The sequence below is a fragment of the Crotalus tigris genome, unplaced genomic scaffold (assembly GCF_016545835.1).
Source record: "Crotalus tigris isolate CLP2741 ecotype Arizona unplaced genomic scaffold, ASM1654583v1 scf7180000017622.5263843, whole genome shotgun sequence".
Classification (NCBI taxonomy): Eukaryota; Metazoa; Chordata; class Lepidosauria; order Squamata; family Viperidae; genus Crotalus; species Crotalus tigris.
The window spans coordinates 3,462,199-3,485,000 of record NW_024096517.1 but is presented as its reverse complement, the minus strand read 5'-3'; the positions used below and the strand labels follow the sequence as shown (position 1 = coordinate 3,485,000).

General features: G+C 47.9%; 1 protein-coding gene across 3 annotated transcripts; it reads left to right on the top strand.

The window, feature by feature from the left end:
* The first annotated feature begins 512 nt into the window (after positions 1–512).
* OCRL (OCRL inositol polyphosphate-5-phosphatase) lies at positions 513–22,353 on the top strand. 3 transcript variants are annotated; one of them, XM_039331083.1, is made up of 24 exons: positions 513–698; positions 2,722–2,792; positions 3,210–3,289; positions 3,729–3,767; positions 7,848–7,958; positions 8,055–8,147; positions 9,341–9,461; positions 9,538–9,705; positions 10,416–10,517; positions 11,545–11,659; positions 11,763–11,879; positions 12,610–12,797; positions 14,106–14,217; positions 14,810–14,919; positions 15,157–15,292; positions 15,514–15,624; positions 16,215–16,380; positions 16,519–16,754; positions 17,175–17,198; positions 19,023–19,139; positions 19,716–19,800; positions 20,450–20,577; positions 21,328–21,439; positions 21,535–22,353. In XM_039331083.1, exons 1-24 carry the CDS (start codon positions 654–656, stop codon positions 21,657–21,659), a joined length of 2,712 nt encoding a protein of 903 aa, XP_039187017.1. In that variant the 5' UTR covers positions 513–653; the 3' UTR covers positions 21,660–22,353. The 3 variants fall into 3 exon arrangements, with proteins under 3 accessions (XP_039187017.1, XP_039187026.1, XP_039187035.1); XM_039331101.1 differs by lacking the exon at positions 513–698 and adding an exon at positions 1,323–2,549 and having other exon boundaries at positions 2,710–2,792; XM_039331092.1 differs by lacking the exon at positions 17,175–17,198 and having other exon boundaries at positions 514–698.
* Positions 22,354–22,802: the final 449 nt, after the last annotated feature.

Here is a 22,802-nt window from a genome sequence, read left to right as displayed (position 1 = left end):
AGTGAATATTTATATGTTACTTATATGAAATGGGTGTAGGTCTATATGAATGTTGCATGTAGTATGTTTTAAATGTGTGTTATGTATTTGTACACTTTTGAGAGGAAGCAACTAAATTTCATTTTTAACGTGTGCCCTTGTGCCCACAGGAAAAAAAAATGACAATAAAGATTATCTAATCTAAATCTTTTTTTTTTTTACACTTTTATGCCATGGGAGGAGGGGAAAAACACCTTATAAATATAAATCCAAAGGAAACAGTTTTACCCCGTTGCGATGCTCTCCGCAAGCCCTTGCACCCGAATTCCCATGCCTCCCCTTGTACTACAAAGCCCATGTCTCCAAGTCCCCCCCTCTCCCTCCCCCCCCACCGGCTTTTACTGCACCCCCTTTTAATGGAGAGCAAACAGCGGCCGAATTGGCCCCCACCCCTCCTCTCGGCGCCCAGCAGAGGGCGCTGCGCGACGTCCGCGTCAGGCGGAAGCGGCGGCGGCGACGCTCCGCCCGCCCTCCGGCCCTGCGCTTGTCTGCTCCCTTCCTCCCTCTTCTGCGGACTGCGCGTCGCCGAAGGTCGCCGCCGAATCGGGAGCGCGCGCGCGGTGGGGAGGGGGGGCGGCAGCGCGGCCCCTCGGGAACGAGCATCCCCCGCCTCCATGGACCCTCTGGCGCCCCCCGCCCCGGGGAAGAGGAGCCTCGCCGTATCCTTAGCCCAGCTGGGGGGGGGGGCATCAATGGGGCTGGGGGCGTCCGTGGGGCTGGGGGGGGGGCTGAGCCTGTCTGAACATGGGGCAGGCTCTGTTCTCCTCGGGGGGGGGCGGTGGAAGGGGGATCCCCTCCTTCAAGTCAATCCCTCTTGGCTTTGGAGCCCCCCCCCCATTCAAAGCAAGGGCTTGGGGCACGGTGAGGGGGGGGCAGGGCCCCCCCTGTGCTTCCAGCACCCCCAGAAATGAGGGGTGTCCAAGGCCAGGGAGGTGGAAGTAGCCCGGCTGGCTTCCTCCAAAAGGACTTCCTCCTCCTGGAGCCCAGGGACGGCTGGGCAGAGGGCGATGGGCAAAGCTCTCTTCCCAGGCCAGCTTCCTGGGGTCATCTGGGGTGGGGTGGGGGTCCAGGAGGGACCTCCTCCCTTAGTTATAAGGCTGGGGTCGGGGTGCCGGGGAGCCTGCCCAGGCCCAGCTTCGCCTACAAAGCTTTCCCAGGTTCCTGGTGTTGTTGTTGTCTTTCCAGCAGGCTAATTGAGATGCAAAATGTGCAATCTCCTTGTTTCTGCTGCTGATCCGGAAGGGGGTGGAAGTGGGGGTGGGTGGGAAGGCTTGCGATGGATGGCAAAGCATCCGGGGTCTCACAACGTGAGGTTTTCAGGCCAGTCCTGGTTTTAAAGAGTCCTGCTTTTGGAGAGCTGTTCTCGTGGTAGTACAAGGTTGGGTATCGAATCAAAGGGCGATCTAGTCATGCTGGTAAATGCATAGATAGATGTTTAGCACCATCTGGACCTCTCTAGAAAATAAGGTGTCTCTCTTCCAAGGAAATGCTAGGATTTTTCTGATCCTCCGGCTCTTTTATTTGTTGTCTTCACTTTCTTGTACTTTTGATAGCCCTTCTAGTCTGTTTATGTCTGTCTGTCTGTCTATCTATCTATCTCTTCACTTTCTTGTACTTTTGACAGCCCTATTAGTCTGTTTGTCTATGTCTGACTTGTCTGTCTGTCTATCTATCTATCTATCTATCTATTCACTTTCTTGTACTTTTGACAGCCCTTTTAGTCTGTTTGTCTATGTCTGACTGTCTGTCTATCTCTATCTACCTATCTATCTATCTATCTCTTCACTTTCTTGTACTTTTGACAGCCCTTTTAGTCTGTTTATGTCTGTCTGTCTGTCTCTCTCTCTATATATATCTATCTATGTCTTCGCTTTCTTGTACTTTACTCAGCCCTTCTAGTCTGTCTGTCTGTCTATCTATCTATCTATCAATCATCTATCTATGTCTTCGCTTTCTTGTACTTTCCTCAGCCCTTCTAGTCTGTTTGTCTATGTCTGACTGTCTGTCTATCTACTTACCTACCTATCCTCTACCATCTTTTTTTTCTAGTCCATTTTCTCACAATCCCAAAATATGTGAGCAGTAGAACAGATCTCAGTATTCAGCAGTTTCACATCTATACTCTCAGATGCCACAGGCATTCAGTATTACTGAGAAAGCCCCTTTTTTCCCCCTGCTGGTAAATGAGTTTCTTGGAAACATCTGGCTGGGATTGCTGTTGGAAAATGAGCTGGACTTAATACAGAAAAATGGTTCTCCTGCTAGTATATTAAGACATTTAAAGCATAGAAGTCAGGAACAAACATGTTTGGTTCGCCCATAACCACACACTGCTTTCAGAACTGATAGTGGTGCAGGGTTTTTCAACCACTTGCTGGTCATTCCTTGCTAGAGTGTAGAACAATGTTTTCTTTTTCAACCAGGTCAAATCTTTTGGCTCACACCTCTCTCACTCTCCCTTTTTGGGAAATGTTCCTTAAAGAGCTTGTAAAGAAAGAGAAGCTGGCACGGTGAGGCTCTGAAGTTTATCTTTTGGAGATTGAGTAAGATGGAGAGAGAGAGAGAGAGAGAGAGAGAGCAGAACAGGATACTGAGACAGTGGTGGTTGGAAATTGCAGGCCTTTGAGGAAAAACTATCCTTCCTTGCTTTTGCTCTTCCTTTTTCCTTAGCTGGTCTTTCAGGGTGTGGAGGTCAATGCAGGTCGACAGATGCCTTGCGAGTTGAGCCTGGTCCAACGTGGCGGAGAATACGAGTAAGTCCCCAATGAAGTGTGAACATTTCTGTCGCCACTGCTTACAAATCTGTACACAGATCATTGCACTTATAGCCTAAGGCAGTGATGGCGAACCTTTTAGAGACCGAGTGCACCCATACCATAGGTTCGCCACCACTGGCCTAAGGCAGTATTTCCAAACTTGGCAACTTTTAAGATGTGTGGACTTCAATTCCCAGAATTCTGCAGCCAGCATACACTACAGAAAATCATTGTGTAGTCTTTTGAGTTTGGACAAATGCTGTAATGCCATTTCCATTTATCTTGTGTGTGTATGTGTGAATCCTCCTATATGTAGCATTTTTGCCTGGAAGGGCAAAACAAAATTTTTTTGCCTCTCAGTTTCTTTCTTGTGCCTCTAAGTTATCACATTCATGTTTGTTTTTTTAATTGCAGGTTGGTTATAAGCTTCCGGGGAACAGACCCGCTTACTCAAGAGCACATTCCAATCAACGGCCGTTTTAAATGTGTACAAGGTATTCAAAGTCTGTTTTCTTTCTGGTTTGATGACTCACTGTTTCCTGCAAGCCACAAAATGGCTAGTGTCAAAATCAAAACCACAAACAGAATCTGGACCTTAGCAACCACAGATGCTAGTTAGGAGTTTAGCACAATCATAAATCCTGCGGCAATGGAATCATAACTGGGAATCCCCTTGCTTGATTAAAGATCTGATAGCCCTAATGTTTTCAAAAGTGAAACTGACTCCGTATCACATATAAAACACAATTTTGCAAACCAGGATTAAAAGAGCACCACTTGACGGCGTGTCCTCAGATTTTCTATCAAGCTGGTCCCCAACCACTTGAGTTCTCTCCTTAGTTAGCCCAAGTGAAAGCTACCTGTGATATCTATGCATTTTGCAGTTTTCTGATTCTTGGTTTGTTTAGGTTTTTCTTTTTTTTCTCTTTCCAGAGGCTGAAGAAACCTTGCTGATTGACATCGCCACAAACTGTGAGTCTTCTTTCCACAGAAATGGTGTCAGAAATAGACTTATCTGAGGGCTGACGTGTTGTCTTTCCCACTTGACTCATTGCTCTGCTCCTCTCTCTTTCTTTTTCGGCCTTCTGGAGAGGTTTTCTGGAAAGATGGCTAGGGCTGGAATATTCAGCCATTGCTCTATTGCTCTATCTGGTTCTTCAGGAGAAAACCAAAAGTACTGTATAAAATTCAGCAAGGATGGGGTGAAACCAGGAAGCAGCTGTCCGCTGTGATTACGTAGATAGCTTTGTTTACTTTCAGTCAGGGAGAGGATTAAGAGAGGGTGCCAGTATTCTGGAAAAGGTATTCCAGAAGGCAGCCCCTAGCATCACAAGCCTACATGAGGTCAGAACTCAGGGGTTTCAAAAAAATATTTCAGAAAGTTTGGGGTGATGGAATCGGTAAAGGGTACGTGCCAGGATGACGGTAGAACAGAGGTCGAAAAACTTACGGAGGCTGGCAATCTATTTTCCTTTTTCTCCCCCCAAAAATAAATATTAACCTTTAGGAGACTCATAGTAATGGAACATTGATGCTGGGGGGGAGGGCGGGAAGTTCCAAACAAGTTTGAGGGTGGGTGGATAGACAGTGTTTATGCTTGGTTTTGGTTTAGGGGCAGGAGAGTCCAAATAAGCTTTGACCCAAGTTTGTGCACTTCGTTCTCTCTTGCGCTTTCCCTCTTGCTAAAAGGAAAGTAAATTGCTCTGCTGAAATGAAACATTTTTCAGGTCAGCAATGCAATTTTGGGTGTGTCGGGAGATAGAACAGTGATTTGGGGACAGGGATGGCCTTCTCCTGTTTAGAGAGAGATGGAAGAACGCGCAGGGTGAAATGATTGGAGGCCCATTATAACTGGCTTTCTGACCTTAGTAGCTTCTCAGGTGTATTCTTCGTAACAGCCTGCCAGCCATTTTGGTACAGTAGTTAAGGCACTGGCCTAGAAACCAGGAGACTGAGTTCTAGTCCCATCTTAGGCATGAAAGCTGGCTGGTGAATTTGGGCCAATCACCAGGTGACTGTGAGTTCTGGTCCTGTCTTAGGCGTGAAAGCCAGTTGGCTGACTCTGGGCCAATCACCAGGTGGCTGTGAGTTCTAGTCCTGTCTTAGGCATGAAAGCCAGTTGGCTGACTCTGGGCCAATCACCAGGTGGCTGTGAGTTCTAGTCCTGTCTTAGGCGTGAAAGCCAGTTGGCTGATTCTGGGCCAGTCACCAGGTGGCTGTGAGTTCTAGTCCCGTCTTAGGCGTGAAAGCTGGCTGGTGAATTTGGGCCAATCACCAGGTGGCTGTGAGTTCTAGTCCTGTCTTAGGCGTGAAAGCCAGTTGGCTGACTCTGGGCCAATCACCAGGTGGCTGTGAGTTCTAGTCCTGTTCTAGACATGAAAGCCAGCCACGTGATTTTGGGCGGTCACTGTCCCTCAGCCCAACTCACCTCAGAGAGTTGTTGGGAAAATAGGAAGAGGAAAGAGTATCAAGTACGCCTGGCGCCTTGAGTTATTTATAAAGACAATAAAGGCAGAATAAAAATAAAACCTGAAAACTCTGCTTGCTTCTGAAGATTCCTACACGTGTAAACTTGGGATTCCAAAGACACATCTACCTGTGCAGCTTAGCCAACCCCCAATATAATCCCCCAGTCTCCTCTCTTCAACTAGTGATGCCCAAACTCTTGCATGATCTGCAGAAGGGCTGACCATCCGAGGAAAGACAGTCTGGATTTCTGCCTTCTCAAAGGGCTTCTCCTTTCTGTTACCCAGGAAGAAAAGAAGCCACTGGAGTTTTTTTTTTTAACCTTGGAGTGGAAAAGGGTAGGCTGTGAAGCTTGATGTCTATTTTTATTGCAGATAATATCCTCTGTTTTAGTTTGCGTGCCTTTGCAGTATCTTTTGCTCAGGCGTCGGTATGGCGGAAACGGTGATAAAATTGCAAATTTTGGCAGGGATGGAGGTTGATGTCTTATCTTGCTCTTTCTAAAGCTGAGGGGTTTTGAAATTATCCCCCCCCCGCCTTTTAAATCCCCACCCCCCTGTAAACAGAGCATCCTATGGACCACAGGGGGGGGGGTTGAGAATTTAAGGATCAAAACGGGACCTCAAGCCTTGCAGAACTCATTTTGCTACTTTGAAAAACAAACAAGCAAACAAACAAAAACTCAAAAGAAGCGTTTCAGCTCAGCAACCTTTAGAGAAACATTTGAGCCCATGCAAGTTGCATATTTTTGTTTGAAAGGATCGTGTTACCCTAGGAGCAGCTAGGAAGAAAAGACAACAGATTAAATCTGATTGTTCTCCAGACCTGTTTGACACATACTTTTCCTTATGCATCAGGTGCTAACCTCATTTGACTTCCTTAAATAATCTTTTTGCATTACTTGATGCAGAAAATCTCATTTTTCCCTCCCCCTCTCTTTTTTTTTTTTTAAACCATTCTTTGGAATTAGTCATTAATTAAGCAAATGTAACTGCTGCCGAAGGTCTTATCGTACATTGACTTAAAAAGATGACAGTTAAATGAACATGCAGCCCTTCTGCTTATCTCTTAGCAGCCTGGAAGGAGGGCAAGCTATTAAACCCTGGTTCAAAGAGTATTTATATTGATTTATTGAAAAGCTGATAGCCATAGTTCCTGGACTGTACTAATTGAGAAGGTGAAGCAAGTTTGAGGTTTTGCTGGTTAATTCAAGCTATGAACTTAGGCAAAAGGATGGCTTCATTCTTGACCAGAAATTGTTTGATGTCCCTCCCTCCCTCCCATCCTTCCTTCCTTCCCTCCCTCCCTCCATTTGGTTTTTCATTAGATTTGTATCTCCTATTTCTCAAAATCACAGAGTACTTTGTAGACTGGGTGGTTTGAAAGACAGTGACTGGGCTAACACAACACTCTCAGCTTTTACTTCCTATGGCTAAAGATACAACTGCATGTCTGCTCTCAGTCCACTATCTTAATGGCTGCGCCATGATTTAGTGACTTATTTATATCCAACCATTATCTTTTATAACAACTCAAGGCAACACCCATACCACATACTCCTCTCTCCTCCTCCTTTTTTTCCCACAACAGCCCAGTGAAGTTTGTTGAGCTGAGAGACAGTGGCTGGCCCAAAATCACCCAACCAGCTTCCTACCGAAGGTAGGACAGGAATCCAGAGTCGCCTGGTGTGTGATTGCCCCATAGTCACCCGGCTGGTTTTTCATGCCTAAGATGGAACTACATCTCTCAAGTCTCTTGGTTTCTGGCCTGGCGCCTTTACCACTACTGCCTTTGAGAAGATGAGTCTCTCATGGATATCTGAGTCTTTTCACTCGAGCAGGCCAGCCATGTACACTTATCTATCCCAAAATGTATCTCATTCAGATGTTCTTGTTCCATTAAGGTTCTTCCACGCCCTGCGGCTTTTTTTGCAACGAGAGCTAGACATCCTTATTATGAGAATGTTTCCTCTTCTTTCGTTTAGCACAGTGGTTCTCAACCTGTGGGTCGGGACCCCATTTGGGGTCGAATGACCATTTCACGGGGGTTGCCAAACAAGGCTGTCCGTCATTTTTCCCCCCTTTTCTTTGGCCACGCCCCTGGCACTCGGTGATGTATAAGTGGTTGGGGGTCACCACAACATGGGGAACTGTATTATGGGGTCGCGGCATTAGAAAGGTTGAGAACCACTGGTTTAGCATAATGTACTATATGTGCTTGGATTTCCAGCTCATGCAGCTTAGGTGCAGCGGGCTCAAAGTCTAAACAGGGTGCAGTGCCATATTTCTCCCCCCCCCCCCCCGCAGTAACACATTTTCCAGAGTAGAGGATCAGAGCCCATCCTGCTCTTTGATTGTCCTGATCTTCAGAGCAGCCCCAATTTCAAAGCCAGTCCGGTTTTGAGCGAAGTTGGTGCTTCCAATAGTTGCTGTGGCCTTTTCCTCTCCCTTCGCGCTCTTTGAATACTCCCCCCCCCCGTTCTATCCTTTTAAAGTAAATTGCGATCGGCTGTGTCCGTTCTTGGACTTATCGGCGCTGACGGGCCTGTTTCCTGAACGTGTGCTTTTCTTGTCTTCTGCTTCAAAGCTGGTTGCAAGATCCGCCTCCAGGGAGACCACACCACAGAGCGTCTGTTTGAGATTCCAGACGAGGAGCAATGCTTGGAGTTCCTTGCTGAGGTGCTAAGGCTTCAGAAAGGTGATTGTTCCGTTCCTTGTGATGTCATTAATGAAAACTGAGTCGGTGATGAGCAGGGCTGGTGGTGACACAGGTGTCTTTTTTTTTTTCTTCCAGCCTCGACAAAAACACTTTCCCCCGAATTGGTGGACCATGCCTCCTGGAACCAAGTGAAAGGCCTCTCGGGGCCCGTGGATCCTCTTCCTGCAGGTAAAGGCCTACCTGTCTTGCACACCTCACCCGGTGCCGGTTCGTTTAGCAAACCCTTCGAATACCGAAACTCCTCTGGCTTCCTGAAGGGGTGGCCTTGTGTTCCCAGGGCCTTGCCTGGAAGCCCTCTAGAGAGTCTTGAGAGTCAGCTCCCAGAATCCCCCAGTTATCGAGGACACACTGAGAATTCTGGGAGTGGAAGCTGAGGTTGGAAAAATCTGGGCTCCATCCAGAAGGAAGTTATCAGGTGGCCATGGTGCTGGGGAGATGGGGAATAGGAAGTAATCCTCTTCAAACTCTAGCTAGCCTTATTTCTTCCGTTCTGCTCTTTGATAATAATAATAAGAAGAAGAAGAAGGAGGAGGAGGAGGAGGAGGAGAGCGAGGAGAAGAAGAAGAAGAAGAAGAAGAAGAAGAAGAAGAAGAAGAAGAAGAAGAAGAAGAAGAAGAAGAAGAAGAAGAAGAAGAAGAAGAAGAAAGAAGAAGAAGAAGAAGAAGAAGAAGAAGAAGAAGAAGAAGAAGAAGAAGAAGAAGAAGAAGAAGAAGAAGAAGAACAGCAGCAGCAGCAGCAGCAACAACAACAACATGAACAAAAACAACTTCAGCTTGGCTCAAAATGCATGTTGTAAAGTGGGAAATTACCAAAAGTCTGGCTTGCCATGAAAGTTTATGGAGAACTGGAGTAACAATGCTTTCCTCCCCCACTTCCAGCTCTTTCTGGAAGAAGAAAGTTGGAAGGGACCTTGGAGGTCATCTAGTCCAACCCCCTGCTCAGGCAGGAAACCCTACACCATTTCGGACAAATGGCTCTCCAGTCTCTTCTTAAAAACTTCCAGTATTGGAGCATTCACCGCTTCTGGAGGCAGATTGTTCCACTGATTAATTGTTCTCACTGTCAGGAAGTTTCTCCTTATTTCCAGGTTGCTTCTCTCTTTGGTTACTTTCCATCCATTGCTTCTTGTCCCGCCTTCAGGTGCTTTGGAAAATAGCTTGACTCCCTCCTCTTTGTGGCAACCCCTGAGATACTGGAACACTGCTATCCTGTCTCCCCTTGTCCTTCTCTTCGTTAAACTAGACATCCCCAATTCCAGCAACCGTTCCTTATATGTTTTAGCCTCCAGTCCCCTGATCATCTTTGTTGCTCTTCCTGGAATGCTTCTGAAGGCTAACTTGAAAGCTTCTCCTTGTCTTCAGGCCTTCTGGGGTTCGAGGATAATTTCAGCGCCATAAGCCTGGAGAAGAAAAGGAACTTGCAGAACCAGCAGATGAGTGCCCGCCGAGAGCCTCCACCCCCACCCCAGCTTCCCATCCGGTCGTAAGTCATCTCAGAGTGGGACGTCCCGGGGTTCTGTTGCACAGGCCAGCTGGACTCCATGCCTTGTTCCCTCTAGATACCCCCGCGAGAAGGAGAGCGTCAACAAGGACCCACCCAAAGGCAGCAACACGATGCGCACGTTCTTCACGCCGTCCCGCCACACGCAATCCGGGCAACGGGAAGGACTCATCAAGCACTTTGTCCTTAAGCGAGAGAAGGAGTATGTCAACATCCAGAACTTCAGGTGAGGGCCTGGCGTGAACATCCTGCAGGGGGCGTTTCAGCATTGCCGGTCCATTTCGAAGGAAAGATGGAGCAGGATTGAGACACACACACACACACACACACACACACACACACACACACCACCTAAGAAGCTTGATCCCTAGACCTGGAGTCTTTTGCAGAGGGGATACAGGCGATCCTTAACTCACGACCACAATTAAGCCCAAAATTTCTGTTATTAAGCGAGACATTTCTTAAGTGAGTTTTGCCCCATTTTATGCCCTGTCTCGCCACGGTGGTGTAAGTGAACCACTGCAGTTGTTAGCAACACCGTTGTTAAGTGAAATCAGGCTTGTCAGAAGGTGGCAAAAGGGAGTCACATGACCCTGGACACGGTCGTAAGCGTGAACCGGTTGCCAAGCGTCTGAATTTTGATCCCGTGATTGTGGGGATGCTGCGAAGGTGGTAACTGCAAACAACGGTCCTGGGTCCCTTTTTTTCAGTGCCGTTGTAACTTTGAACGGTCACTCAACGAACTGTTGTAAGTCAAAGGCTTCTTGTACTTTCGGGTTGTGCGAGACCAGAAGTGGCAGCTTCACGTTTGTGTTGCTACTGATTGAGCCTCCCTGATTGGAGGCAGCCTCTTTCTTTTCATTGCTGGGCTGAAGTTCTCTCACCTGGAGGGATTTCTCCTGCCTCGGCCACTCAGCTTCCTTCTGTGTGTTGCAGGTTTTTTATAGGGACCTGGAATGTCAATGGACAGTCGCCGGACAGCGGTTTGGAGCCTTGGCTGATCGCAGACCCGGAGCCTCCAGACGTCTACTGCGTAGGGTGAGATGCCAAAGAAGCCAGGGCTTCGTTAACGCCATGTTTGCCTTCCGTTGGCCACCACACCGGTTCTGTCTCTGGTTTTTTTTTTTAACGGAGACTTTATTCACTCCAGTCCTGTTCATTGCAATCATTAGCTTTAAATTTGGCCCAGGGAGACAAATAATCCCCAGGATTTTGTCATAGTTGAAGTTGGTGGAACTTCAAAATGGTTGGCTTTATCTACCTGGTGCCCTGACTTGTATTTTCCACTAGGCTCCTGTTAGCTTCTCCAGGCTCAAAACAGAAGGTCTTTGTCTTCTTCCCTCTGGCTTTTTCCTCTTAGCCTCTAAGCTTCTTACTCTCATCATAATTTACTTAGAAGTTAGAATGACATCTGGCTTTGAAAGCCGAAGTTCTTCGTGTCTGGCCTGGATGTCACTATTTGCTGCTGGGCCAGCTTCATCATGGGGTTCTCTGTAGGGAAGTTGGATCCTCATGTTGGTGATTCTTCCTTCCCTTCCTTATTCCCCAGAAGCAAAGGGCTGGTAAGGGTCCACTTACCTCCAGGAAGGGAAAGGAAGCTTTAACCGGGTTTGTAAATGTTAAGTACGTTGTCTTGAGCTCTCTGGGAAAAGGATGGATGGACGGATAGACAGTTCTGGACTAGTCCCTGACTGCAATAAGGATTCTTCTCCAAAAACAGTAGCAACAGCACCAACTAGCTTTGGAAGTGACTGCTTCAGTAGCAATAGCACTTAGACTTATGTACCACTTCACAGTGCTTTACAGCCCTCTCTAAGCGGGTTAGAGTCAGCCTCTTGACCCCAACAATCTGGGTCCTCATTTTACCAAACTCGGAAGGAGGGCAGGCTCAGCCAACCTTGAGCCGGTCAGGATCGAACTGCTGGCAGTGGGAATGAAGAGTTAGCCCGCAATACTGCATTCTAACCACTGCTCCACCTTCAAGCAGAGGAGGGCTGACGATGAGCTGACCATCGGCTTGTTGAGGCCACGCTCAGCAGATGCCGAACTCTCTCTGTCTCTCCAGGTTCCAGGAGCTGGACCTGAGCACAGAAGCCTTTTTCTACTTTGACTCAAACAAAGAGCAAGAATGGCTGACGGCCGTGGAGAAGGCCTTGCACCACAAAGCCAAGTACAGGAAAGTAAGTCCAGCTCCTTCGTCCTGTTGCAGTCAAGCTAGACAGCTCCTTGATCAGAGCCGGTCCTGAGAGCGGAACAGCCATTCTAGGATCTCCAACCTTGCAGGTCCAGCTCGTCCGTCTGGTTGGCATGATGCTGCTGATCTTTGCCAGGAAGGAGCAGATGGACTTCATCAAAGACGTGGTGGCAGAGACGGTTGGCACCGGGATCATGGGCAAGATGGTGAGTGGGCAGCTGATGTTGGGTTCCCTTCCTCCTCACCACCTCCAACCAACGCTTTCTTTTTTTATTAATTTTTTCCATGCAATCAAATAGTACTTATTCAGCGTGTTGTCTTGAGTTTATCATTCCCTAATACAGATTTAATTCCTAACCCTTTATTGTTTTCTCCAGCCATTGATAAAACAAGTGCCAAGTCTGATAGTATTCTGTTTCTTCTTTTTCTTTCAACCTCGTAGTAAGTCTGTCCATTTCCGCACATTCTAGTATTTTTTTTTAATTATTTCTTCCTCTGATGGTATTGCCTCATTTTTCCAATATTGTGCAAATATGATTCTTGCCGCTGTTATCACGTGTGAAATCAAATACATGCTTTGTTTATCAATCTTTTCTGGCATAATGCCTAATAAAAAAAAGTTCAGGTTTAAAATCTACAAGTTTTCCCAACCTCTTTTCTAGCCAAGTATGTATTTTTTTCTCCAGTACCTCTTTGCTTTAACACATATCCACCATACGTGGTAATAAGTACCTGACTTGTGTTTACATTTCCAACATCTATCTGACATATTTTTAAACATTTTTGCCATTCTTGCTGGTGGCAGGTGCCATCTGTGAAACGTTTTGTATAAATTTTCTTTATCAGAAGCTGCCATTGTCAGCTTATAATTTCTTTTCTTTCTTTCCAACGCTTCCTTCTGCTCTTCCTTCTTTCCTCCCTTTGCTGCTTCCGCAGGGCAACAAGGGAGGTGTGGCCGTCAGATTTGTCTTCCACAATACCAGCTTCTGCATCGTCAACTCCCATCTGGCTGCCCACGTGGAGAACTTCGAGCAGCGCAACCAAGACTACAAGGACATCTGTGCCCGCATGAGCTTTCAGGTTCCTGACCAGAATCTGCCACAGCTGACCATCATGAAACACGAGTGCGTCTGAAGGGCGGGACACGGGTGGCGTGGAGAGAAGCTCAGCGGGGCTGCGTTACTGACTGGTTGAGGGAAAGCGGAAAGTGATACGTTGTGCTCAGTGAAATAAACACAGTCATTGACCTCCAAGCCATCAAGAAAGAATTCACAGCCACAGAAAGATATTTAAGTTGGGTCATATCTGTGGCGTGCTTAAATAAACTAAGAGGAGGCTTTTTTTAGATTAGATAGCATAATACGTTGTTACGAACTCTGTTTTTGTTGGGGGGGGGGTTTCCCTTTCTGATTCTGGCGAGCAGAGTTTGGAGAAATGAATGGACTCGTCTTTCTCATTGCTTGGCTGAGGTTTCTTTGAGTCTCTTTGGCCAAGAATTGCCTACTTGGGATGGAGCAGTAAGGGAAGCCGTAATAAAACCATGCTGTTAGTGTTAACGAACAATAGTAATTATATCCTAATTTATTTTTTGAGTTTTACTGCAGACCATTCTCAGTGGGACAGATCAGTACAACAACTCTGAAAGAATTTAATAAGACATCCAAACAATATAGTAAGGGATGCAGGTTCGTAGACAGTCTTGCAGAATTCGGAGAGAAGAGATTCAGAGGACCTTCAAAAATATTATTATTATTATTGATCATCGCACAGTCAGCCAGATGTTCAGACTGGATTTGGCATTTTGTCTACCTATCGAGTCCTTACCCAGGACCTGGGATAGGCAGATGTGGATGTTTGATGGTATTACAGATATCGTCGCAGGATGGAAGCAGTTCCTAGTAAGGCTGCCTTTTGCAATTGACTAATAGCGAATTTGTCAAAGCCAATGGTGTTCAAGTGGTGCTCCAGTTGTTTTGGGATTGCACCCAAGGAGCCTATCACTATTGGTACTACCCTTGATTATTATTATTATTATTATTATTATTATTGTTGTTGTTGTTGTTATTTAGCACAGAAATTATATCACGATGTGCATCAGAACTTTGCCAGAAAGGCTGTTTCCAAATGCAAATGCGTCAATGCCACAAAAAGATGTTTTGCGTGATCGTGATGCTCATGTTCTGACTCAGGTAGCAGAAGCTATCCAGGGAAGGAGCATCATGGAAGATACGTATCAGTGAGTTTGGGCCGGTAGTTTTACAGATCTTCTGGTCCAAACCCACAAGGTTTTAAAGGTTCTTAGAAAGAGATCAGGGGCCATGTAGTGTTACCACCCTATTTTGTCATCCTCTTCTAGAACTTTCCAGATAACAACCCAGCGATTCTTCTCCGGGCTAAGCCGGCGATAACAGGTTCTGTCCTCTTTCCTTCAGAATTGTCATCTGGCTGGGAGATCTGAACTACCGGCTTTGCCTGCCTGACGCCAACGATGTAAAAAGTCTAATCAGTAAAAACGAGCTTCAGAAACTGCTCACGTTTGACCAGGTGAGAGGGGAAGGTAGGCAGGAATTGCCTGGAAGTTCTGTTTTTAAAGTTGAAATATCTATTCCCCCCCCCCCTCCTGAATACAATCCCTCCCCTGTGAGACAGGCTTAGGCTGCCTTCATCCGGCGATTTAATCATTAGGATTTGTGAACATGGGATGGTTGTGCCGTCTGAAAATCATTTATCTAATGTTGGTCATTGTGGTTAATATCAAGGCTTGGATTACATTCATCGAACTCCAGCTTGCATTGGCTGTTTGGAAGTTTAAGCTCCCTTTCATTGTTTCGTAGTTGCCTATCCCTCCTCCAAATTAATAAAATCTACATTAATTAACATTAATTATGCTTTCATATGTTCCTCCAGGCCAGGGGTAGGCAACCTTGGCTCTTTTATGACTCCTGGACTTCAACTCCCAGAATTCCTGAGCCAGCCTGGCTCAGCATGGAAACCTCTCCCTTTTCCCTCAGCATGGCTGGCTCAGGAATTCTGGGAGTTGAAGTCCACCAGTCATAAAAGAGCCAAGATTGCCTACCCCCTGGGATAGACAGTCTGGGTGACGTTGGCTTGACCGGTTGTTGCCTTTTGCTTGCAGCTGAATATTCAGCGTACCCAAAAAGCAGCTTTTGCTGATTTCACAGAAGGCGAAATCAAGTTCATCCCCACGTACAAATACGACTCTAAAACAGATCGCTGGGATTCCAGGTAAGAATCTCCCCCCCACACACACACCCCGATAGTTAAATCAGCACTTTCCACCCACCTGCCCCTAACTCAACAGTCCTGTACCCCCCAAAAAATGGGAGGATAGATTCCCATACAAAAGGATGGATCTCATGAACTGAAATTTGTTTGGCCCAGCGATCCTAGAGGGGGTTAAAATGTGGTGAGCATCCTGCAGGCTTCCAGAGTATCCCTGATGCCGATCCTATCTCCTTCCAGTGGAAAATGCCGTGTGCCAGCTTGGTGTGACCGGATTCTCTGGCGAGGAGGCAACATCAGCCAGCTCCAATACCGCAGCCACATGGAGCTAAAAACAAGCGACCACAAGCCCGTCAGCTCCCTCTTCCTCATAGGGGTAATTCCATTCCGTTTCTGAGCCGTGGTCCCTGCTTGAAGCTGGTTGGAGTTTAGGGTCAGCAAAGCCTTCCTGGAAACAGCCTTGTTCCTTTTCTACAAGGCCAGGTTGTCAAGCTGCTGGCTCCACTCTCTGGAAGTTGTCCAGATGTTGGTCGAGTAAGGTATCTCCGCTCATTTTAGAGTCCTTTCTTCAAATATGCAATCTGGTTTTTCCCAAAGGTGAAAGTTGTAGATGACAAACGGTATCGGAAAATATTTGAGGACATTGTTCGGATGATGGACAGGATGGAGAACGACTTCCTTCCATCCGTGGAGCTGAGCAGGAGGGAGGTAAGAGAGGGGGGGGGAAACCCTTTCCTTCCTGAAGGAGAAAGTTCTTCAACCATGGGAAGCCCATCTTGGCTGTCTTCCAGATGTATTGGACTTCCACTCCCACTCTCTTAACCTGCATGACCTTGGGAATTGATTCCAACACATTGGCCCCAAAGTGAATCTGCTCCAGAAAGACCCAGATTCTTCAGAAGAAGGCAAATTCCTAAAGTGGTTGTGTGATCCACGGATCCTTCTTGTGAAAGCTTAAAAAGTAGAAGCCAATTCGGGTGTTGGGAGCAGGTTCCCTTTTCTGCTGAAAAATATTCAGGGGTTGTTTTTTCTTCTTCTTCTTCTTCTTCTTCTTCTTCTTCTTCTTCTTCTTCTTCTTCTTCTTCTTCTTCTTCTTCTTCTTCTTCTTCTTCTTCTTCTCCTTCTCCTTCTCCTTCTCCTTCTCCTTCTTCTCCTTCTCCTCCTCCTCCTCCTCCTTCTTCTTCCTCCTCCTCCTTCTTCTTTCTTCTTTCTTCTTTCTTCTTTCTTCTTTCCTTTTTCTTTTTCTCCTTCTCCTTCTCCTTCTCCTTCTCCTTCTCCTGCTTACTTTGTGCCCACAGTTCTCTTTTGAGAATGTAAAGTTTCGGCAACTTCAGAAGGAGAAATTCCAGATCACAAACAACGGTCAAGTCCCCTGCCACTTCTCCTTTATCCCCAAGCTCAACGACACGCAGTACTGTAAACCATGGCTTCGTGCTGAACCCTGCGAAGGTTATTTGGAACCAAGTGAGTCTGGAGAAACACATTGAAGTCCTATTCCCTCCCCTGCCCCCATGCCTCTTCGTGGTAGGGAGCTGAGGAACTGAGTCCACCTTAAAGGTTCAGTCTTGAAGCTTCCGTGATCTTCTCCCTTCCCCACCCCAGATGAGACGTTGGACATCTCCTTGGACGTCTACGTCAGCAAGGACTCGGTGACCCTCCTCAATTCGGGGGAGGACAAGATCGAGGAGATCCTGGTCCTTCACTTGGACCGGGGCAAGGATTACTTCCTCACCATCAGCGGCAACTACCTGGTCAGCTGCTTTGGGACCTCCTTGGAAGCCCTGTGCCGGATGAGGCAGCCCATCCGTGAAGTCCCCGTCACGAAGCTCATCGATCTGGTAGGAAGCTGAGGGAGCCTCCCGGGATTTGGATGGTAGCTGAGCTCACGGAGTCTCTCGCTTCCTCGCTTGCCTGCTTGAGCCTCCATCCCTGCCGGTGCCGCCGGCCGCCGAGGGACGTGGGCCCTCCCAATCGGCATCTGCAGCTTTGCGCTGGCTTTTCCTGTGCGCTGTCCAAATCCTGCCGGTTCCTCCTCACTGAATCAGCAGATCTTCTGTTTCCATCTGCCCTTTAACCCAAGCTTCCCTTCGCGCATTTGCTTTTATCGCAGGCATTTCCCCCACCATCTGGCTTCTGACTTCCCCGTAGATGGTGGCTCCTTTCCCTGCTTTGGACTCGTGCCAGTAACGCATTTTTGTGTCTTTTCTTTCTTCTTCTTCTTCTTCCTTTCGCCTCTTGCCTCCTCCGTGTGCTCTCAGGGAGACGACGGCTGCCTAGAACAGGTAAAGGGCCGGGAAGCACCCCCAGTTCTCTTGGTAGCCTGGGCGGGGGGGGGCGGGGGGGAAACAGACTGACACGGAACAGAGGGGGCACCGAGCGGAGAGAAATGCAACATTTTTCACTTGGGGAGGTGTGTGAAGCAGTCTGAATCGGGCTTAATTATGGGATGGGGAACGCACAGCTCGGTGGTGGTGTCTGTGGTGAAGGAGGTTGGAATCGTATCTGTGGTCCTCGTCTTACGGCCGCGGTTGAACCCACAATTTCTGTTGCTCAGCGAGACATTTTGCTAACTGAGCTTTGCCCCGTTTTACGGCCGTTTTTGTCACGGCTGTTAAGCGAATCCTTGCAGATGTTAAGTTAGTAACCCAGTTGTTAAGTGAATCCGGCTTCCCCCGTTGACTTTGCTCGTCAGAAGCTCTCAAAAGGGGATCACGTGACCCCCCCGGGACACGGCAACCGTCATAAATACGAGCCAATTGCCAAGCGTCCGAATTCTGATCACGTGACTCTGGAGATGCTGCAAAGGTCGTAACTGTGAACAACAGTCGCCCGTCGCTTTTTTCCAGTGCCGTTGTAAACTTTGAACGGTCACCAAATGAACTGCTGTAAGTGGAGGATCACCTGTGATGGAGGCACAAGGGATCTAGTGGCACAGATCCTAAAAGGGATTTGTGTTAGCGGTGTGATGTGGATGTTTTTAAAAAGACAAGTTTTAAACTGTTATCGGAATGAATAGCTTCCAGACTGCAGAACGTAGCAACTCTATGGTGGTTCGATCTCACCTTGATTTCGAAGTCCAGTCCTGGATTTTCATAAGAATTCAGATAAACTGGAAGAAAATGAAAGAAGTGCAGCAAAGATGATTAGTGGCTGGAAAGGAGAAAGGGGAGGTGGTGATAGTTAATCCAGTTAATTTCTAGAATCAAGAGGTCCTACAGCATATAGCAATGCTAGCTGTGAAGCCCAACGAGGTAGAAGGTTGATGGCCATCTGCAAAGGATGCTTGGTGGAGAAGACATCTGGACTTCATGGCTCTAAATGTTCCTTCCAGTTCAGTGACTTTAGCACAAGGGAGGACAACTTCCTTGATCACACTCTGCCTGGAAAAGGGGTGTAATCAAATGATTTGATTATTGGTGGGACTAATCAAGAATCGGGTATGATCAATGGCAACCAGCAGAAGCAAAGTAGGCTTCCTACATTGGCCGTTCTTGCTGTCATAACTCTCGCAGAAATTTCTATCGGGGAAGGCAAACACCGGCCGTTGCCAGAATAAACAAATGAATATCTCTCTTGCTCTCTTTTTTTCCCCTCCTGCTGTAACCGTAGCCACACTGGCTATTTTGCTCAGGAATCAAGAGTGGCATCTGTAAAATAACCAGAGAAGCTTTGCTGGAGTCCAAAACCCATTTCGATGAATCTAAAAACCAAACGAAGGAACCCGTCTTGCTTAGTGTTGCTGGGGCAAGCGCTGATCTGAAATGAGCTTGTGGGTTGGTTGGTTTGTTTTTACTTTCCCCTCCTCTTCCGATCCACCGTAGGTCCAATTTCAGATGGGAGAAGTCATCCCTGTGCTGCTACTAAAAAAAAAAAAAAAGAATGATTCGCTCTCCATCGTCTGCCATTCCACTGAGAGGTTGTAATCAGCCCAGCCTAGACTGTGAAGAAAATGTAGATTTTTTGCAGTAAGAGAAGTCGGTCTCATGGATGCGACAAAGCAAAGAGGCAGCTTATTGACCTTCCAGTGGGGGGGGGAGAACGGGACATAATATACGCCCTTCCAACATTCGGAGGTTCTGATGCCAACCCCTTTGCTTTTCCATCAGGAGAAGTCTCTTCTGAAGATGGTGCCTCAGGATGAAGACTCTAGTGACCGGCCTTTGCACATACCCAAGGAGATCTGGCTCCTGGTGGACCACCTCTTCAAGAATGCCTGCCATCAGGTGTGCTTCAGGGAACATCTAAGACCTGGGGGTGGGGGGTTTCTCCAAACTTGGCAACTTTTAAGACTTGTGAACTTCAGCTCCCAGAACCCATGCTAGCTGGCAGGGGAATTCTGGGAGTTGAAGTCCACAAGTCTTAAAGTTGCCCGAGTTTGGAGAGCCCCGATCAAAGTCCACCTGGCTTTACGCATTGTCACGGTTGGTTTTGACGAATTGGCAATAAGAACTCTGCCGTTTCTTTCTTAGGGCACGGTTAGCTTTGCCCATCGCAACTCAGCTCCTGCTGGGGTTGACGAATCACAATTAATTACCTAGCACAGGGGTAGGCAACCTTGGCTCTTTAATGACTCGTGGACTTCCACTCCCAGAATTCCTGAGCCAGCTTGGAAACCTCTCCCTTTCCCCTCACCATGGCTGGCTCAGGAATTCTGGGAGTTGAAGTCCATGAGTCATAAAAGAGCTAAGGTTGCCTACCCCTGGCCTAGTGTGTTAAAGCAAAGGCAAGCAAGCCTGTATGATGTCCTAGCATGTTTCCTGTGTCCAACATGAGTGTTACATGGAACTTGTCTCTGGCAGGAGGATCTGTTCCAGACCCCTGGCATGCAAGAAGAACTGCAGGATATTATCGAGTGTCTGGACACCAGCATCCCGGAGTCCATCCGTATCCTTTTCTTGCTCAAGGCGACCAATCAGCTTAGTTGGTCTGGACTCTGCTTTTCTTTATATGAGGCTTCTAGTCTCCTCACTTGGGGCACAGGTAGTCCTTGAGTTATGACCATAATGGAGCCCGCATATAATGGTCTTAAGTTGTGGCAGTCACAAAACGGGCCAGTGGCCCGATCGATCTGATTTTATGTTTTTCACAGTGATCATTAAGCAAACGCTACCCTTGTACGTGTGAATGATGTGATCGATCAAGCAAACCCATTCTCCGTCAGGGTTGTGGTTTTGCAGAAAAGCAGAAGGAAGTGCTGTTTTTTCACCCAAAAGCATCATAAAATGCGGCCACAGGACACTGCAAAGAGCTATCAAGGCAGCCGTGTTGCCGAGTGCCCAAAATACAATCAGATGACTGGGGGGGGGGGATTTGAGGAACTTTGGACCAGGCCAAAGTTTTCAGGTAGGTCATAATTTCAAAGGGTCTACTTGTTCCCCTAAGCCTGTGAGTTGGGTTGTAGGATGAGCCTACTTGGTGAAGAGGAAGCAACAAGGGGAGGAACGGAGGGAGGGAGGGCACTGCACCTGCTTGGGAGGAGGCAAAGTCCGGACTTTGGTGGCAGACCCCCTCTTCCTTGACGGGGGACTCTCAGCTGGCAGCAATCACTCCGTGGCTGAAGCTCTGCTCATCTTCCTCGAGGCCCTTCCCGAGCCCGTCATCTGCTACGAACTCTACCAGCGCTGCCTTGACTGCTCCCAGGATAGTCGCCTCTGCCGGCAGGTAGGACCCCAAGCAACTATTCATCTAGGTTCATCCTGGTCACGTTTCCCACTTTCAGCAGTTGAGGGACCGCGTTTTGCTTCCCACTGGCATCAGTATCTCCAGCGAGGCCAACCCTGTCCCGGGGGAGTAGGTCACGGTCAGCAATTCCTTTGCCTTTGTCGCTCTCCTCTCAGTCCCAGCATGGACTGTCCATGCACAGACAGTTGCACTGCCTCTGGATGGGGTAAGCAGAGAGCCGGTATCAAGGGTCAGTACCATCAGCGCCTCTCCAGCGAAGGTGCTGTGGTCGTAATTCTCCTTTCTTTATAAGAGCCCTGGGGGGGCGCAGTGGTTAGAATGCAGTACTGCAGGCTAACTCTGCATTCCCACTGCCAGGAGTTCGATCCTGATCGGCTTGAGGTTGACTCAGCTTTCCATCCTTCCGAGGTCGGTAAAATGTGGACCCAGATTGTTGGAGGGCCATACACTGACTCTATAAACCATTTAGAGAGGGCTGTAAAGTACTGTGAAGCGGCATACAAGTCTAAGTGCTATTGCTAGTGCTCTTTCTGCTTTCCTTCCTTCCATAACTGTCGACTGCCAGCAGTCCGATCCTGACCAGCTCAAGGCTGACTCAGCCTTCCATCCTTCCGAGTTTGGTCAAATGAGGACCCAGATTGTTGGGGCGATAGGCTGACTCTGTAAACTGCTTAGAGAGGGTTGCAAAGCGGTATATAAGTCTTAAGTGCTATTGCTCTTGCTTTGCAGGTCATTTGTCAGTTGCCACGCTCACACCGGAATGTCTTCCGCTACGTGATGGCCTTCCTGCGAGAACTCCTGAAATACTCGGAGAGCAACAACGTCAGTGCCAACATGCTAGGTGAGAACCAACCAGGTGGCCTGGCGCCTCTCCCCTCCCCTCTCCTCTCCTCCCCCCCAACCCTTTATCTCACCCAAACGTTTGCTTTCTCCCAGCCACCCTTTTTGCCAGCCTCCTCCTGCGGCCTCCACCCAACCTCGTCTCCAAGCAGACTTTGCAAGATCGCCAGCGAGCCAACGGTTTCATCCTGGGCTTCCTGTTGGGAGCAGATGACTACTAAGGACCTGGCATGCATGCTCTGAGCCAGCCAAGGGGCAAAGGAAGAGAGAGGCCCAGGTTCTGGGCTCTGGGACAGTTATTACAGGGATAAGATGCTTCCCAACACTGCGTGAGACTCCCTGTTCTTAAGTTTCATCTGTGCCGGTCGCTGGTTGCAGAAGAAGAGGGTCCTGGTCACTTAGCAGGCAGCCCGTTTGCTGATCTTGGCCGGCACGTGGTAACCGCTCCGTCCACTCCCTGTCTAGTACTGTATTTCCTCGCCTTTTGCTCCACCAGTCTAATCCCTTAGGTAGAGACCAGTTCTCTGTTGGGAAGGCAGCGAGGTGCCCGCCACAGCCCGTCTATCTCTTAGCCTGCTTTGTACAATTCAGTTGTCTGTTCCCGTCTGCGGCCCTTGCTCACAGCCCAGCTGGTCTCCCACTGTAGTACCACTTGTACTTCACAAAACACACCACACACTGCCAAAGCAGAAGTGGGAGGGGGGTGGAAAGGTCGGGGCAGCAGATGCTTGCTTTCAAGCGAGGTCCAGGTTGTTGGTTCCCTTCCCTTGCGGTTCTGCCTTTTTGTCTTTCCGGTTGTCTGTTTCAGGTTTCTGTACTTTGTGCATATTCACTCTTTTTCTCTCTCTCTCTCTTTTTTTTAACTGTATAATTTATTGGGAAAGTTGTTTCAAAATAAATCCACATTGTGCAAAAGGCGTCCTGGTATTGGGGGCAAGGAGTGGAGTGGCTGAACTGCTCTCCAAGGCTCTGTCGGGGATCCTCAGCAATGCTAAGGGATGGAGGGTTTTGGAAACCTTGCGAATCTCGGCAAAGGGGAAACTTTGCCCGAGTTCACACATTGCACAAAGCCGTGGTGTTACTTATACAAAGGCAACCTTGTGGTGTGGAAGCCAACTCAGTTAAACACAGGTGACCTGTGTTTAAGCGAGCTATAACACATAGCATGATTTGCAAATATGGCTATTGAGATTTACAACAGGAACGGAAAGCGGAACAAAACGCGGAGCTGAATGGCGAGTAACCTGGGAAATATGTGTATGGGCTCCTTGGGTGCTCTCTGAGCTTGGCTGTTTTCTTGCAGACGTTTCATTACCCAACTAGGTAACAGCATCAGTGTAGTTCACAGAAAGAAAGCCTGCAGT